General features: G+C 40.3%; 2 protein-coding genes across 6 annotated transcripts in view; both read left to right on the top strand.

Moving 5' to 3' along the window:
- Positions 1-13145, top strand: part of LOC129191001 (unconventional myosin-Ic-like) — a 66021-nt gene extending 52876 nt beyond the window's left edge. The window contains exons 19-33 of one of the 4 annotated variants that reach the window (XM_054793907.1): positions 184-289; positions 1570-1687; positions 4255-4368; positions 4471-4547; positions 4637-4705; positions 4806-4890; positions 5742-5901; positions 6170-6253; positions 7127-7220; positions 7820-7875; positions 7948-8083; positions 8164-8234; positions 8315-8412; positions 9002-9101; positions 10339-13143. In XM_054793907.1, the coding sequence (XP_054649882.1) occupies positions 184-289; positions 1570-1687; positions 4255-4368; positions 4471-4547; positions 4637-4705; positions 4806-4890; positions 5742-5901; positions 6170-6253; positions 7127-7220; positions 7820-7875; positions 7948-8083; positions 8164-8234; positions 8315-8412; positions 9002-9101; positions 10339-10365 (1395 nt within the window). In that variant the 3' untranslated portion in view covers positions 10366-13143. Of the gene's footprint in view, positions 1-183; positions 290-1569; positions 1688-4254; positions 4369-4470; positions 4548-4636; positions 4706-4805; positions 4891-5741; positions 5902-6169; positions 6254-7126; positions 7221-7819; positions 7876-7947; positions 8084-8163; positions 8235-8314; positions 8413-9001; positions 9102-10338 lie in introns of all 4 variants that reach the window. The other 3 variants (XM_054793908.1, XM_054793909.1, XM_054793910.1) reach the window with 3 other exon arrangements.
- Positions 13146-16561: 3416 nt separating this feature from the next.
- LOC129191336 (large neutral amino acids transporter small subunit 4-like) overlaps positions 16562-17532 on the top strand; it is a 30198-nt gene continuing 29227 nt past the window's right edge. For both annotated transcript variants that reach the window (XM_054794581.1, XM_054794582.1), the window contains exon 1: positions 16562-16758. The gene's annotated coding sequence lies outside the window, so the exon portion shown is untranslated. The remainder of the gene's footprint in view (positions 16759-17532) is intronic.

Genomic DNA, 17532 nt, shown 5'->3' on the forward strand with positions numbered 1-17532 from the left:
AGGGTCCTGTCACAGGCTGCTCCCTCTCCTCCACACTACGTAGCCAGTGCTCACACACTCATTAACATTGCTCCTACCTAAGACTTCCATTTACTCGCTCATCTCTTTTGTGAAAGGACCCATCACCCGCCGACTTACATTTGTGCTCTCATCCGTCTGTGTTGCTTGTGTCCGCCTTCCCAGGCGGCCACTCAGTTCAAGGCCAGTCTGGCTAAACTCATGGAGATCCTCATGTCCAAGGAGCCGTCGTACATCCGCTGCATCAAGCCCAATGACTCTAAGCAAGCAGGTATGAAGTTATATCTTGGTTTTCTTCTAAAATGTTGAGGCTCAAAAGTGAACTACTGGATTCAAAATGTCTTAAAATCTAAAGCTCACAGCATCACTGTTAATATTTTCCCTAATTTTAATGGTGTGCTTTTCTCCTAAGTCATTAGTAAATACAGTGGTACCTTGGTGGTTGTACGCTCTGCTTTTTGTATGATTTCGCAAAATTTTGCCTCAGGTTTTGTATACCATATCGGTTATCGTACGGCCAAATGTTGAACATAACAAACTGTCTTTTTGTGGTGGCCAAACAAAGCATCCCACGTGTTAGTCACTCTGTGGGTTTTTTTTTATTGAGTACTGTTGCAAAATAACCCGCCTTGGGGCCAAAAATTTTTTTTTTTTGAGTGGCAGAACTTTGATAAAGAAGGTAAGAAACACTACTGAATGCAAGAAAGAACTCATAGCAAAGTACAAAGGTACCTCTCCCCTTCCCCTCTTCCCTCTCCGCTCCTTGCCGTCTTGACAACTAAAAGTGATGTTAAATGTATTTCATTCCTCATTTATAAGTATTTTGCATGTAAAACTATAATTATTTTCTATAAAATACATTTTTGTTCACATTTCCTATAGGAAAAATTGCTTTGGTTTTTGTACGTGTTACTTTTCATCTGCCCCTTTTGGAATAAATTAATAACGAAAACCGAGGTACCACTTTATCAATTTGCAGCCTAAAGCTATTTGGCAGCTCACGTTACCACTGTTAATCGTTTTTTTTTTTTTTTTAACGTTAAAATTACCCCAGCAGCTTTGTTCGATAAAATAGTGCAGAATATCATATGAACACACAAGCAATGGCTATTTCCAATTTTCATTTCAGTTTTGTCGATGACCGCTTATGTTGACGATAACTGGAGTGAAGAGCAATTGGCTGTTTTTACAAGGTGAAAAATAGCCATTAGGTGTTTTGTCAGGATTATGTAACCTTTCTTGCAAAAGCAGCTTAGCAGCTTCCATGGGCTAATATTTTCTTCATGGACGTCATGTTGAGCCTGTGCTTTTGCTAATTCCAAACAAAACACTTTGTTTTTCACCACGTAAGCTCTTCTGTCGTCGTCAGTATATTGTGCTGGCCTTTGTCTGACCTGACAGTTGTCCTTTTGTTTCTTTCACAATGTCTTCTCTGTCCTTTGTCACTCCTACTCCTGATTTTTTGCTTGTTCATTCTCTCTGACAGGCTTTACTTTTTTGCCTCAGACCTGGTTCTCACTCATCTCCGCCACCTCCCCCTCTTGTTTCCAGGTCGCTTTGACGATGTTCTGATCCGTCACCAAGTCAAGTATCTGGGATTGATGGAAAATCTGAGGGTGAGGCGAGCCGGCTTCGCTTATAGGCGGCGTTATGAGGTCTTCCTCCAGAGGTGACGAGATAATTCTTTTGTTTTCTATTTGCATTCTGGGATTTTTTTTGGGCTAAAACGCCTAAAAAGCTCATACACAAAGCAAATGTGAAGCTGTCATTGAACCATTTGGAGTGTAGGCATGGCTCTGGGCTCATTTGAAAGCGAACAAGCGGAATTTTTGTTAAGTGTTCCAGTTACAGTGTTAATTTCAATTAACACTGTAATTGGAATGTCAAGAGCTTTTAAATAAAATTTCAGATGCAATTGTAATAGTTTTAATGTAAGGTATTTGGATGACACTCTTATTTTATTACCGCTGTTAGACAAGATGTGTGCCGCTCTTATTTTGAAGGCCAGACATGTGAAATGTGATGTGTGTTGAAAATGTGTTGTGACTATGGCTAAGTGAGATAGCTATCGAGTGCTTCTTGAAGCCGTGGCTGTTGTCCCTATTTCACACAAAACTTGTACGAAGTCAACCTAAAACACTGGGTTACATTAACAAGCACTAAAGCACAACTCACACAGATGACACACACATACAGCCGCATTAGCATGCTCCGCTAAACCAAGCTAACCCAGCTAGCTTATACTGGCTCATGCTCACATTTGGTGGCTAGTAAGAGTATCAAAGTTTTTTCACCAACTTAGTAGATGTTTCCGGTTGCCGCCTCCACATGTTTAGTTCAGCAGAGGGCTGGTTAAGTGTTTGTGAGGACCTGCCGCTGTCAATGAGCGGTGCGCTGGGGAAATACTTCCACACACTATTCCCGTGCGAGCTCCCCGCACCATGAGAGAGCAGTCCGGGCACAGTGAGGGGGAACTAGTGCTGTTGCTACTAATGTGTAGAGTGAACCCTCTTGTCATCCAGCCTGTGCGGTAAAGAGAGGAAAACATACACACATGCAAATGTCAATTTATCGAAGCCAGCAAAATGACCGACTTCGTTTTTTTAATCGTTCGATTTATTGATTATTGTGTCAGGCCTACATCTTAGCTTTGTGTTGCAGTTGACAAAGCAAATAGTTTTAGTAATTACTGTTGTAGTGTCTTGTTTTCCTACGTTAACACTGACACTACTTGCTACCAGAAGACACGTGCTTGTCACTAAGCTAAGTGAATCACGGACCTCCAAACATGTAGTTGTGTTAAAATCATACTTGCAGATTTATTGATAATCCATTAAAGTGTATCAAAGTGTTAAAGTCTATGTAATCCAACAAACAAACTTTTTCCCGCCGCCACATTGAAAGAGAGTTGCTTCCTTCCAGTAGGGTCACTGGAAAGATGTCACTGTCCCCTTTTACGTTCCCCCAAACAATCAAACAGTGTACACCCAGCACCCTCTACTGACCAAACCAAGTACTGAACATAAAGCACATCCAGACACAAACGTTATCCAAATTTGGCTCAAACAACCCATATGGAAAAAATATACAGAAATCTTATAAGTTTGTATCTCTTTTGTGTGAAACTTGTATGTAATGCATCAGACAGTAAAACCTGGTATAAGATCCTTAGTAAATTTGTATGATTTGGGTACTTATCAGAACAATATATGATAAATGATTATCTTGTATGGAAAAAAAAAATGCAAAAGTGGCCACGTTCAAGAGTAAATCATATAAGCCTTAAATGATGCACCATATATGATATATATGAAACATAAACTGAAGGTGACTGAAAGTTTAACATTTTTTTTCTATTTCTTTTCCATATGGGAAGTGTAATATTTAATAGTAATATATCTTATTAAATTTTTATTATTATTATTTAGAAGACCAATAAAAAAAAAAAACATCCACAAACATCCCCTGGGCTGCACGTTCCACATTCCTGGCTTAAACCTTTTATATGAGTTTTGGTCTATAGGACAATGTTGACAATAAAAGAGGTGAACTAAACACGTTTTTTGAGTGACCTTTAGCATTTTAATAGAAAAACAAACAGTTTCTCCACGAGCGTGGCGACGAGCGAGGTGGTTGTGTATGTTTGTTGTTCCGGTCATGTATCGTATTTTCGGGAGACACTTTTTACATACTGCCTTATCCAGCTTTGTCCCGTCCACGCTATAAAAGGCTAAGTAATTCCACACTTTTAATTTCAACTATGCTGGTGCAGCTTTACAGTTTGACTTCCGCCCGATTTTCTGCCACTCTCGCCACATGTAAAATGGTGACTCCACTCACTGAGGAGGAACGGTGAAGAGGTTTACAGCAGCTACATTTCGATGACTTTACAAAACCAATACACGGCAAGAGCGTATTGATAATCCATCATAAGGTTAGGTATGGTTAGGTATTGCGGTAGTTTGATATATAGACATGTCATCCCAGAACACCAATACTTACGATCCAAAACCACCCTCGAATGACGACAAAGTGATTCAGACCCCCATAAAAATGTCTATTTTTGACACATGGTCTTCAGAGTGGACTTTACTACGGATTACATTGAGTCTGTAATATGAGGCACTTGCTTAGAACAACCTTATTTTGTTCAATTTGTGAATAATTTTCTGTCTACAATGGCACAGTGTGATGTCTTGAAAGTAGAATGTAACATCCATGGTTGTGTATATTTAGGTACAAGTCCCTTTGCCCAGAAACCTGGCCAAACTGGGAGTCTAAACTGTCTGATGGAGTGGCTACCTTGGTCAAGCACCTTGGATACAAGCCTGAAGACTACAAGCTGGGCAGGTTATGAACACACACTGAACAGATGAATAAACAAACAACATTGTTAGGCTCTTATATATGTTTTAGCTCATGTACTAAGTGCATCTCATGATTAAATTGCAGATCAAAAATCTTTATCCGTTTCCCAAAGACCTTATTTGCCACCGAGGAGGCCCTAGAGAACAGGAAGCATAGTCTCGGTGAGGGCCCATAACATTGCTGATATGTCCAAGGAAATATATTGCCCCTTCTAATTGAATCCATCTTTTTTCTCACTGTCATCCCTCAGCCACCATGTTGCAGGCAGGATGGAGGGGCTACAGCCAGAGGTCCAAGTACCAAAAACTCAGAACTTCAGGTGAAGAATAGTCTACTTACTCTTACCTTCTCCTGAATGCATTGCATATTTGTCATGTTTTTAACAACTATAAATCATGTCTCCTGATTGTCTTCATCAGCTATTGCCATCCAGGCATGGTGGAGAGGAATCTTGGCCCGGAGAAGGGCCAAACGTAGACGGCAGGCTGCTGACACCATCCGCAGGTATAGAGAGTGATTAACGTACCTATAATGTATAATACAGTGGAACTTGTCAAAATATAAACAGTTGTCAACATAACCAAAGCAGAAATTAGCCATTGCGTGCACATTTACTTGTGACGTTGTCCAGAAGCATAAGACAAATGGGCGATAATAAAGGATTCCGTTTTCCTCCATTGGTGCATATTTTGATTTGATTCTTGTGTTTTTCTATATTTAAGGGCCTGCAAAGCGCAGCAGTCCATTCTGTTATTCCTCATACTTTATATGTAACCACGGCGACGTAACTGACAAACGGGTCACTTGATGAGGAACGCCGGTCATTTTGTTGTATGTTTTGGCTGCAATCACAAGAAGGCTTTAACACATGCACAAATCTTTTTTTCTGGTGGCGAACAATCTAAAAAATGAATAAATAAATGACTGCATTTTGTTAGTTGCTGTGATAGAATCCAGGTCGCCATGCTTTTATTTTGAACCTTGCTTTACACTGAACAGGAAGTCGCTGTGTGCACTTTTTAATGCTGTGTAGTTATGTTGCTGCTGTTGTTTCACGCTGCTTCACGACAATTAAATACATGTCGACATAAACTGACCCATTTTTCATAGAAATAACAAAAGCGGTCTATCATGCATGTCGACGTTGAGTTAAGCGGGCACTTTTCAGTAATAAGAACACAGTGGACCATGACTTGATGAGTAGGTTGACATAAACAGGTTGTTGACATAAAAGGCGGTGACTTAAATATTTTCCACTGTATCCAAAGAGCTTTTGTAAGAAAGAGTGATAGCAAGATTTTTCATTAATGTGTGCTGTTGTGTAATCTTTTTTTAATCCCTATTATCACACCAAGGTTCATCAAAGGCTTCATTTACCGCCACAAGGAACGCTGTCCGGAGAATGAATATTTTCTGGATTATGTGCGCTACTCCTTCCTCATGACACTACGAAGGAATCTGCCAAAGAACGTTCTCGACAAGAGCTGGCCGACACCACCAGCAGCCCTTACTGAGGTAGGGATGACGCACAGTTCAACAACTGCTTTGGTGAAGCAAAAAAAAAAAAGTGTGGTCTGGTGAACGACAGGCTTAAAATTCAGATTTATGTGCCCAATTCAGCAGGAAAAGAGCCGATAGAAACTGTTTGGAAAAGGGAAGGCATTTGGAAGGTCACTGTTTTGTCACATTCATTGCAGGCCGGTGGGATTGACCAAATTTACAATGTAGTAGTGGGACATTGCCATCAAAGAAAAACATGTGAGCAGACTTTCTTTGTCTTTAGGCTTCAGAACATTTGCGCAAGCTTTGCATGCAGAACATGGTTTGGATCTACTGCAAGAGAATCAGCCCGGAATGGAAACACCAGGTGAGACTTTTTCATCCAGCAATCTCAATATAAAGCTTTATAGCAGCCCTTTTCAGACTCCGGGTTGGAACCGTCTCCATTTCATATTTGGAATGCACACGGTGTGTGTGATGGATTAGACTTGTGCATTACCTGCTTTGGAGAAAACATTTTCTACTTGTATTTTTCTCAGTTAATCTGTTTTTGGACATAACTAGTGTGCCAGGTTCAAAATTAAGGACACAAGTACAGTGGAACCCATTTAAGGCGGTCCCATTTATGTCGACAACCCGTCTGTCAATCAACTCATTGAGGCAATGTCAAATTGCAAGCGAGTGTGGAGTTTACCTATTTATTTCTCTGGTGGGTGTGCCGCCTAGGGGTGGTCGCATTCGGGTTGTTGTTGTTGTTGTTGTTGTTGTTGTTGTTGTTGTTGACCACCGTCTCTGGTGAGCGACTGTCCTGCATAACAATATGTTGTTTGCCTGCCTGCTGGCAAAACAGCTTGTTAGTGGCTGCTCTTCCCGTGGTTTGAAACAATCTTTGGGGGAGAGGAGTGCACCTCTCCAGCTTGGCAGATATTTTTTTTACAACTCTTTTAAGACCAGCAGGTTAAAAGTGAAATGCCGTCCATAAAATGTTATGTTGGTTTGTAGCTTGTAATTTTTAAAGTTTTCTAATAACCAATCATTCCAGACTTTCATTGTTAATGAAAATTCTGATTTGTACCCTTAAATATAAAGTATATATTTAAAAATATAAAATATATTATATACTGTATATTATACACTGTATAATATTACCTGTGTATATATATTTTTATTATTATTTTGGGTTTCTCATCTAACCATTGGCTTTATTGTTGTTCCTTCCCTGCCAAATATGTTTGACTAGATGGAGCAGAAGATGATTGCGAGTGAGATATTTAAGGAAAAGAAGGATAACTACCCACAAAGTGTGCCCAAGCTGTTTGTCAGCACTAGACTGGGTAAGTGTTCTCTAATAGACTGTCTACTTATGGTGGGGGAAATAATCATTTGATTCCCTGCTAATTTTGTAAGTAACAGTCCTTACACAGATGTGAACAGTTCATCATTCCCATGGTACAATATCAACAAAAAATCCAGAAAAAGCATTAAGTAAAGGTTGTAAATTAATTTGTATTTGACTGAGTGAAGTACGTATTTGATTCCCAAGCAAAACGTGACTTAGTACTTGGCGGAGAAACCCTACGCTGAGAGCACTACGCTGCTTAGTTATCACTGTTCATTTCATAGTAGCAGATCCTTTCACTTCACTTTTTATTTTTACTTTCCTTTTCTTTTATGCACTCTCACCAGAAGAGTCTGCCTCACGTTAGAGAAACATAATGAAGGGAAAAGTTAACTAAAAAGAACCAAAGTGAAGTTGTCTTTCATTTTAGCGACACACGGCTACATATTACGGCGCCAATGTATTCTTCCGCCAGTGTATTCTAACTACTTCCCTTCTTTATGTACAGTATCAATTTCTTATTTATATATATTTTTTTTTATTTACTTATTATGACATGCAATATTCTGTACTCACATATCAACTCTCGTTCAGATGGTGAGAACATCAATCCCAAGGTGCTGCAGGCTCTGGGGAATGAGAAATTGAAGGTTAGTAGAGTGACGTTGCAGCTGGACCAGCAGGTTTAACACAAGTCCCTGACTCATCCACTGTGTGTGCAGTATGGAGTGCCAGTCACCAAGTACGACAGGAAGGGCTACAAGGCCCGCCAACGGCAGTTGCTTCTGACAGCAAACAGTGCCATTATTGTCGAGGATGCCAAGCTCAAGCAGCGCATAGACTATGATACTCTTAAAGGTTGGAGGACGACTGACAAATCACTAATCTTTGATGATTGATGAATCGGATGCCACTATTCATGCAAACTCCCTGCACAGGTATCTCAGTCAGCTCTCTCAGTGATGGTCTGTTTGTTCTGCATGTGCCCAGTGACGACAACAAACAGAAGGTAGGATAGATAGCATTCAACGAGGATGTGTTTTATGCAACACGATACTTCAACATTTGTGTGTCAAACCGTCTCCACAGGGAGATGTGGTTCTACAAAGTGACCATGTGATTGAGACATTGACCAAGATTGCCATCTGTGCCAACAAAGTAAACCACATCAACATCAACCAGGGCAGGTAAAAGCTAAGCTGTAATATGCTTTGAGCGCCTTGGAGGTGGGAAACGGGCTCTACAAGTCAAAGACCTTTTACCATTTAATACAGGGGTGTCAGACTCAATCTCACAGGGGCCCAAAAGTCAAAGCCTAATTTAGGTTGTGGGCCGAACTGGACATTGGACACTAACTGGACACCACTTCGTCATTCTCTCAATGTTCGGGCAAACGCTACCGTGCTTTATATGAACACAAAACATCACAATCAACGAAATGTGGAACCCGGAAGAGCTTGCAGCTGTGCAATGGGCAGATTACGCATTTCCCAGCATGCTTTGCTGTAGTTAAAATGATCGCTTTTGACTGTTTTATGCCTCTTTTAGGTGTTATTTTGTACAGACATGGTGTAATAGTTAAAGTGCCACCTGTAATCACTTTGTTTGATGAGGTCTGCGAGGCGGGCCAACTCAATGCTATTTTCCAAACAGTTCCGCGGGCTGGATGAAATAGCAGCACGCGCCTGAGTTTGACACGTATGCTCTAATAGGTTCAGTTTGTCTTCTTTCAGATTGCATTTTTGTAGTGACATCTAACTTTTTTTCCCCCTCCAGTATAACATTTACAGTGGGTCAAGGGAAAGAAGGGTGCATTGACTTCACACCTGGATCAGAACTCTTGGTGGCCAAAGCTAAGAATGGACACCTATCTGTGGTGAGTGCTCAAATATACTCAAAATATCATCTCAATTTAGTCTTCAATTTCAGCCTGTATATCTGAAAGTATTGTTGGGATCATATACAGTTTTCCATATAATTCTGACATTGGCCAGATTGTTGATCACGCATAAGCATCACTTGTTAATTTCTCTTGGAAATAAATTAAGTATCTATCTATATTTAGAGTAGTAGTGGTCATTGCACTGCTTCATATATTGTAATGGATGACCCAAGTACTGTAAATACAGGAGTAGTATTTCCGATGCCAATACTATTTTAAAAATTAAAAAAAAATAAAATTGTCAAGATAATAGAATGATTTTATCATTTTGCCTTTAATTTGTTGATCCTGATTATAGTCAGAATGAAAGAAAGTACAGTCGTCCCTCGTTTATCATGGTTAATCGACCGTGATGAGTGATTTTGGAATATTTTTGTAGTTAGACAATAAAAAAAACTGTTTAACCCTCTAAATATGTTATTTTAACATTATTAGAGCTCTGTAGACATGAAATAACACCCCTATAGTCACCTTTACAATTGTAGTACCTGATATAGTAGACTGAATAAGAGAAAATAAGACATATAAGACATAAATGAGATACAGAGTACTTCCTGCGATGGCTATTGTCTCATCAATGTAATATTCCTGACACCATTCAGGGAGCTGAATGGGGGGTGGACAGGAAGTGACGTCGGGGGTTGAGAGTTGTGTTTTAGCTTGGCGTGCCTTACGGCTGCAACAGCAGCCCATGTTAGGGATTATTGTGCCTGTTGTGAGATAATTCAAACCTGCAATAAAAGTGATTAAGTCAAGTGCTTGTGTGTCTTACCAAACAGTACAGTAACATTAGTGGTACTGACTGACCAGTGTAGAAAATGATATATTTGTGTTTTACTTCATTTAGCAATTTTTATGCTTGAAAATTCTTAATTTAGGCAAAACATTTGTGTAACAATGGCTTAAATACGGTAAGCTTTTTTTTCTTTTTTTTCCTAATAATAGGTCGTATTCAACCACGAAACAGCAATTAATTAATATATATTTTAAAAATCGTGAGAGTGAATATGAAGTGCAAAATGGCGAGGGATTACTGTATTTCCTTTTGTTCGGATTGTGTCTGGTTTCTTGCTGGCTCAGTTTTCGAGGCACCAGTCAGCAACACTGAAGTTCATGTTGTCACTTCCTGCTCCGCTTGATGACGCCTCTTCTCCTTTTACATTTCTTCCAGACCGCTCCCAGACTGAACTCCAGATGATTTTCACTCTTCTTTACGTACACAAAAAAAACACACACACTCAAGGACACCGACGTACTTTTCCCTTATGCAATCACATGACCTCAGACCCTGATCTCGCTTTGGCCAATCAGGTGCGAGCTTGTCCGCGCCACACTTTCTGGCGCTGGCTTCCAATTAAAAGATGCAGCAATACTAATGGAAATATTTATGTTTATATATTATATTTTGGTATTAATACTGTCGCTGTTTGAATATTCTGATTTTATACGTGCTGCCAAGGAATAACAAATATATTCGTACATTTTTGGGGGGTTTTGTATGTTTATTGTGATTTATTTGGGAACACGACCAAGCAAACAATGCGCCAAGAAGAAGAAATACAGCAAACAGAATGGGATGAAGAAGTCTGGATGTTGTCTTTTACCTCTTTTACTTGCTTTATTTCTCTCCTTGCAGCTTTCTTAGTAGGTTGGAGAGCCTGTTTTTGCATGTAGACAATGAACAGGTAGCTGGCGATACTACTGAATTCCTATTCATACAGCTGCAATGATGATGAGGGAACACCTACATGACATTTACTGTAAGCACAGGAAAAACTTGAATTGGATGAGTGACAGTGGCTGAAGGTGAAGAGAAAGGATTCTCAGTGCATCCTCAACTAAAAGCTTTGGTCTCCACAGTGGATGACGCCTCCTCCATCCTTCCACGTTTTCCCTGCTTTGCTGCTTGTGCCTCTTCTTTGTTTTTACGATTCTTTCTTCTTCTTGTGTCGTGCTTAGCCCCGCGGGTCTCAGCAGGCCTGGTTGGTGTGTGTCAATCGGCCATTCTTATTTGACATTAGTGGCGGTTTGACAGCAGATTGATTGATGCGGAGCTGCAATGCCTTATATGCCACAAGGTAACATTTCAAATTGGCTTTGTTTTTTTCTCTTGCTAGATCTAATGAAAGGATCATTCGTTTGTTTGCAACTGTAAGTTGAGTTAAAAAAAGATTTTTTGGGGGGGGTGAATGGGTATATTTTAGGTGGAAATGAAAGTGGCAAAAGACTGGAAGACATGGGTGTCCGAACTTTGTCTAACCAGGCCCGCATACTGAAAAATCGATGCATGTGGGGGGCGATTTTGATATTATTTTGTGAACGGGGCAAAACCAATCCATGTGTCAATATGCACAGAAGTTATACACAGTAGAGCTCCACTTATGGCAGGGCTGACGTCCAGCGAATGGCGAAAATCTGAAAGTAATTGAGACATGGCTCACTCCCTCCAACCCTCCTGCTAGCCCGTTCTCCTGCGATTTCTGATCAACATTTGCAATAAAAGCAATTAGATTTGATTTGATTCAGCTCCAAAACATTCCCCTTCTCTCTTCAATTGCCATGGTTCATTGCCTCACACACTTATTAAACACATTTAAAGTATAAAATGTATAGCTACTCACCACTAATGAATAGTGATATCGATGGAATCAATCACGGTGTAGCCATTCACAGCAGAAATCTATGGTGTGTTCAAAGGCCGCAGAACAAAGCCACAAATTTCAACACTTGCGAAAAAAACATTGTGACACATAAAACATAAACATGTAAAGATTGTGGGCTTTTTTTTTTTAACAGTGGTACATGTATGCTGTACATTGTACCTGTGTTATCACATATTTCTGAATTACCTACCCACCTATGACCAAAAATCCATGAATTTGCGGGGTGGTGAATGTACGGGGATCCCCTGTTTATAGTGGTTTATCGTTTCTCTGCGTTACATTGTAAATTAGTTGGGTTTTTTTATGGTAACTTAAATATAAAGTGGTTTGATTGCGTTATCTGCAGGGGGGGAAAAAGTGCTGCAACTATGAGGTTTTGCAGGTTTCTGCCATTCGCTGGGGTCTTGGAACATAATAGCAGGGACCTACCGTACTTAAAGTTAAACTGGCCTGCATTTCAGCTTTGTGTTATAGTTGGAAAAAGCATATTATTATTAGTATCAACAAATTAACTTTTTTTGCCATTTTTGTTGGGCCACACTTTGGACACCCCTGCTTTACAAATGCATTCATTTCAGTCATGTAATAATACTGCAGTTCATAGAATAGAGTAGTTGTACAACGAGCATCTTTACAACCTCAAACACATCTGACACAAAATGTTGCAGGCGAGGGCGTTGTAACGCCGACATATTGAGACAGTCCTCCAAATTGGTTCCAGTTTTAGTAGTTTGTTGGGTTTTTTTTTTTTTTAGAGTTTTTTTAATTTTTTTAATTTATCGTGAGGCGGGTGCAATATGCCGAGACTGCTGCTTCACTTACAAGCCAAAGAACCATTTGATTTCTGATGATTATTTGTTGTATGAGTTATATCTTTTTTGGGAGACGAGATGTTGTTGTTTGAATGTGTTAATGTGCCTTGTTTGCATAGCAATGGAAGATACTCGCATGGGATTATAAGAGCAATACCTCCTTGTCGTCTGTCGCTTGAAAGGTTGGTTGTCTTTGCTTTGCAAAAAAAAAAAAAAAAAAAAACTTTTTCTCCTGTATAACAGCTTATAAACCAAATCCTAAGATTTTTCTTTTTTTTACAGTTACACTTTTATTCACGCTTCTGATCACTGTATGATCCAATTATACTAATTAAATTAATTATGCCAACACACTAAGAAACATAAGATGAAAGTTGTTCAATAAATTTGAAATGTAAAGCCAAAATAATTGTTTATGTCCTTATTCAGTGTATATATTCAGTGTTATACTGTGTGAAATTTGATGCCCTCGTTTCCTCCCACAGCCTACAAACGTTTCTTGTAGTTGGTCACCAGGGTTGCACACATCTCGGCAGGGATTTTTGGTCCACTCCTTTTTACGGATATTCTCTAAATCCTAACTGTTTTGAGACTCTCACTTGGCAACTGGACGTTTCAGATCCCTCCACAGATTTTCTATGGGATTAAGGTCTAGAGACTGGCTAGGTCACTGCACAATCTTAACCTTTTAGAGTTCCAGTCATCCCTTGTTTATCGCGGGTCATTTTTTCCAGTAGTAGTAGTGGGCGAATATTAATAAGTGGAACATTTTCATAGTTAGAGCATAGAAAACCTGTTGATGACTTTCTAAATACAATCCTTACCATTATTAGAGACCTGTAGGCATGAAATAACACTCCTGTAGTCACCTTTAGGTTCCTATTATTCGTTGTTTACACCACATTGTTCAACTATAATGCGCAGGCTGCAGGGACACGAGATGGCCATGGCTTTAACCATTAGCAAGCTAACTAGTTAGCCTCCAATTTATTTACTGTATTCAAATCTTTTTTTGTGTTCTGTCCAGCCATTAGAGCAGATAGTATTGTTGACCTAAATGCCCTTACATGCTAAACAGATTTTCTCTGCCAGGGAAAAATGTAAGATAGTCTTCCCCTGTCATATAGATTTTATTTGACTTTTGTTGTTATGCAAATTGGGAGCGGCCGAACCGGAGCAGGAGGGGAAAAGAAGAGAAGAGAAAACACAGAGGGGCGTGCGGGGACAAGAGGGGGGCCATACAGAGAGAGACAAGAACAGCAACGACAATAAGAAAACAACAGAAACAAACAGGGCTACATCAGCAAATGCCTATAACGACCTTAAAGACAATAATGGAGAGGACAAAATAATAACGGCCACATGACTAGTCATACTTATTACTGGTGATAATAGTAATGAAAATATTAACTATGATAGTGAGCAGACTCAGACTGACAGTAACTGTAATGCACACAATTGTATAATAACTATAATCTTATTGCCGACATCAGCATCACTGTAATAAGACCAACATAACACCCGGGAAAAATCTGTGAGTTATGTAGGGAAGTACATGTGTACTATGAGTGTGTATATGTACGTGTGTACAGGTATCTCTGTAGATGTGTATGTCTGCATGTGTATATATACGTGCATGAATGTGTGAACGTGTAATTGTCACTGAGAATGTAAGAAAGGAGAGGGACTGCATCCCACCACTCAGCAAGCCCCGCCATACAGCCAGGCCGAAAACCACCACCAGAGAGCCAATGGCCCCACGGGGCGCGGGCCGAACCAGACCGGAACCTAACCCCACCCCCAGGGAGACCAGCATGAGGCCGCAGGGGAGCAACCCTGACCAGAAACAGGGCGCCGGCAGGCCAGAGAACAGCCAACCCCCAAGAGACCGCAACCCACACACCAGCGGGCCCAGAGGCGCCCCCGCCACCTGGAAAGGGGCCCGCCCACAGCCGAGAGCACCAGCCCCCTACGCCACCCCACAACCCCAGGGAGCGACACCCGGCCTGCCCCCGGCCACCCGACACAGGACCGGCCTGCCCAGGGACGGAGGAGGTATCACCCCCATATGTATAACTTTAGAACTTGGAATGCAGATGAAAAATGTATAATTCAAATCTCATGTGACAAATAGCAGAGATAAATGCAGTGGAATCATGATTAGAATAATTATTTACCTTCAAATCCAGGCCATTTAAAAAAAATAAGTTTTGGTCCACCTGCAGAAAGCAGAATATAACCTCCTTGATCCTCCAGAGGAAAAAGCCACTTGATGGCACTGTTGGCTCACCTTTACTCATCTCCCTCTATGTTTGTGCTTTGCTTGATTAATTAATGATGAGCTTTTTTTCCACCAATAAGAAGGTGCCGTCCTGTTTCATTGCCTGTTTACTTTTGCTTTAAAAGCGGCCGCTTTCCTGCGCCGAAAGTGCTTACAAATGAGAAATAACACGACGACACAATGACAAAATCATGGCGAATATTACTGATCACAACTCTGGTTGCACTTGGTTGAATTTCACCATTTAAAGACTCGTATGCAGTTTGAAGTCTGCACTTGGGTTGTGTGTCGCAGTGTGGCTGCATTATCATGCAGCGCCACCCAATACACTGCACTGGCATTTTGCTCGGATTTGTGGACTTTGACTCCTAAGAGAGACACTCCTTAAGATCAATTATGGTCTCATCGGAGCACATGACATTTCTCCAAGCTTTGTCTGAGTCATTCAGGTGTTCATACCTGTGTACCCACCCTCTTCAGTCAGTTGGGATAAAAGTGAGCTTTCAAATTCCCTTACAATCTATGAGCATCAGGCAAAACCCTCAGAGATAAACATAGAAAATAGAGTGAGGGAGACGACATTTTAAACTATTATAACATTGTGAAACGTTTGTGTAAAATAGACTCAAAGGAAGCCACAATAATTATCAAGATCTCTTAACTGAGTAGTGGTATACCTCATGGGCGAGAGGCGGGGTACACCCTGGACTGGTCGCCAGTCAGTCGCAGGGCAGTGTATGCATTTTTGCCTTTGTAACAAATATAAATAAAAATATATTTGAACTGAAAAATGTACTAGATTAACATATATTTATTTATACTATAGACTATATAACATATACACATTACACAGAAAAGAGTTAAAATACAAAAGAAAGTTTACATAATTATTTTTTGGACTTTTAAAAAACTAAGCAATACACTAGAATGATATATATTATGTAAGTATGTTGAAATTAATTGAAAAGAGAACATGTTTTGGTTATATATTTTTATTTATGTTGTATAAAAATGACATACTGCTGTTGTGCAAGCACTGTCTGTGTCCACATTTTAGGGACATCCTGCAGAGTGCCGCTAGGTGTCGCCCTGCATGTGTTTGTAGAGTAAGTTTTCAGGAAGTTGTGACCTGCCAAGCTTCCACTAATGGTCTTCGTAGAATTACAACATGGGTGTCACATTTCACGTTAACAGTGACTCCATTTATAACGCACGTGCAGCCCCAAACCCGTGCTTTATTCTTTGTTAAACCAAATATGAAACTAACTTTATTTTAACAACAAGTAGGCCCGCTGTCGTTTTTCGGACTACTTTTTGAAACTGCTTACATTGCGTCTCGGTGGCGCTGTCATGTTTATTGACATCATCACATTTCACAGTTTTCCTTATTTTGAGGTTTTAATCACCTTATAATCACGAATATTGTTTGTATATATCAAATACTATCAAATCCACTACCTGTCGTGTATCTGTTAGCTGTTTAGTATCGTAATCAGCCTTTTATATCCTCTTTCATCCAATTTTTTAAAAGTGTTATTCCTACACAATTTCAGTTGCGACCCAGAGCACGTGGAGAAAGACTGCCCCCTGATTGGTTGAGGCTGGTCTCTTAGCACAGCCCTCAGCCAATAGGAAGGCGACGTTGTTTGTGCATCGCTCCTCCGTCGCTATATAATGTCAGCAATGACAAGGGGATGGAGAAAGTCAAACAAAGTCCGCAGACGTCCTGCATGAGAACTTTGGCGTCTGCTGCGCGTCGACGGACGTCTGGACCAGAAGAGGCGGACTAGACTGAAGACGGACGGACTCCATTGTCGCAGAAGCTGCAGTCTCAGGTGGGCCGTCCACAACAAGGATGCTGTGACTCACTCACTATCTGCATCTTACTGGAGAACAGGCTCAACGTGACCTGAAATTAAATTAAACACATTTTATTTATGTTCTCATGTTATTTAGCCTTGTAGCTAGGAAGAGAAAAAATGATGTTAAGTGTTTGCTCTTTCACGCTTGGCATCACAACGTTCTTTATTTTGTAAAATGCGACAGTCACATGCATGGTGCTACTGTGTGGAGCAAGAACATAATTTGTTGTTGTTGTGTGACAGAAGAATGGCTGCAGTTTGTTGTACTTGTTGTTACAGTTGTTGATACTGAACAGATGAGCGCTCCTTGGTGCTTTACGTCAAGGTACTGTGGATCACAGCACGTAATCTCCGGTGGTTGCGGCAGCCTGCCTTCAACATAAAAGTACAAATATATATTTTATGTTCGATGACGGGAAAATTACGTTCACTCGAGTCGTTTAATTTGAAGGTTTATCGGAAGTGGGTTATGTTCTCTCACCTCATACGCGTAAAGCCTGGACGGAGGAGGGTATAAGCAGTCCAGCGCAGACCAGTTTGGGCATTGTGCTTCATTTAGCGCAATCATTACTTTGTTTTGTCGACTTGGGTGATGAAAAGCACACATAAGCCAAATATAGACATGTCGACGCTCTTATACAGTAAGGCTCAACTGGCAGGCGGTTTTCCAGAAGTCAGTATTCTATACCATACAATTTGTTGTCGATTGGCAAATAGTTTTTAGCTTTTAGTGAAACACGTTAATAC

Source organism: Dunckerocampus dactyliophorus, chromosome 12, assembly GCF_027744805.1.
Source record: "Dunckerocampus dactyliophorus isolate RoL2022-P2 chromosome 12, RoL_Ddac_1.1, whole genome shotgun sequence".
Lineage (NCBI taxonomy): Eukaryota > Metazoa > Chordata > Actinopteri > Syngnathiformes > Syngnathidae > Dunckerocampus > Dunckerocampus dactyliophorus.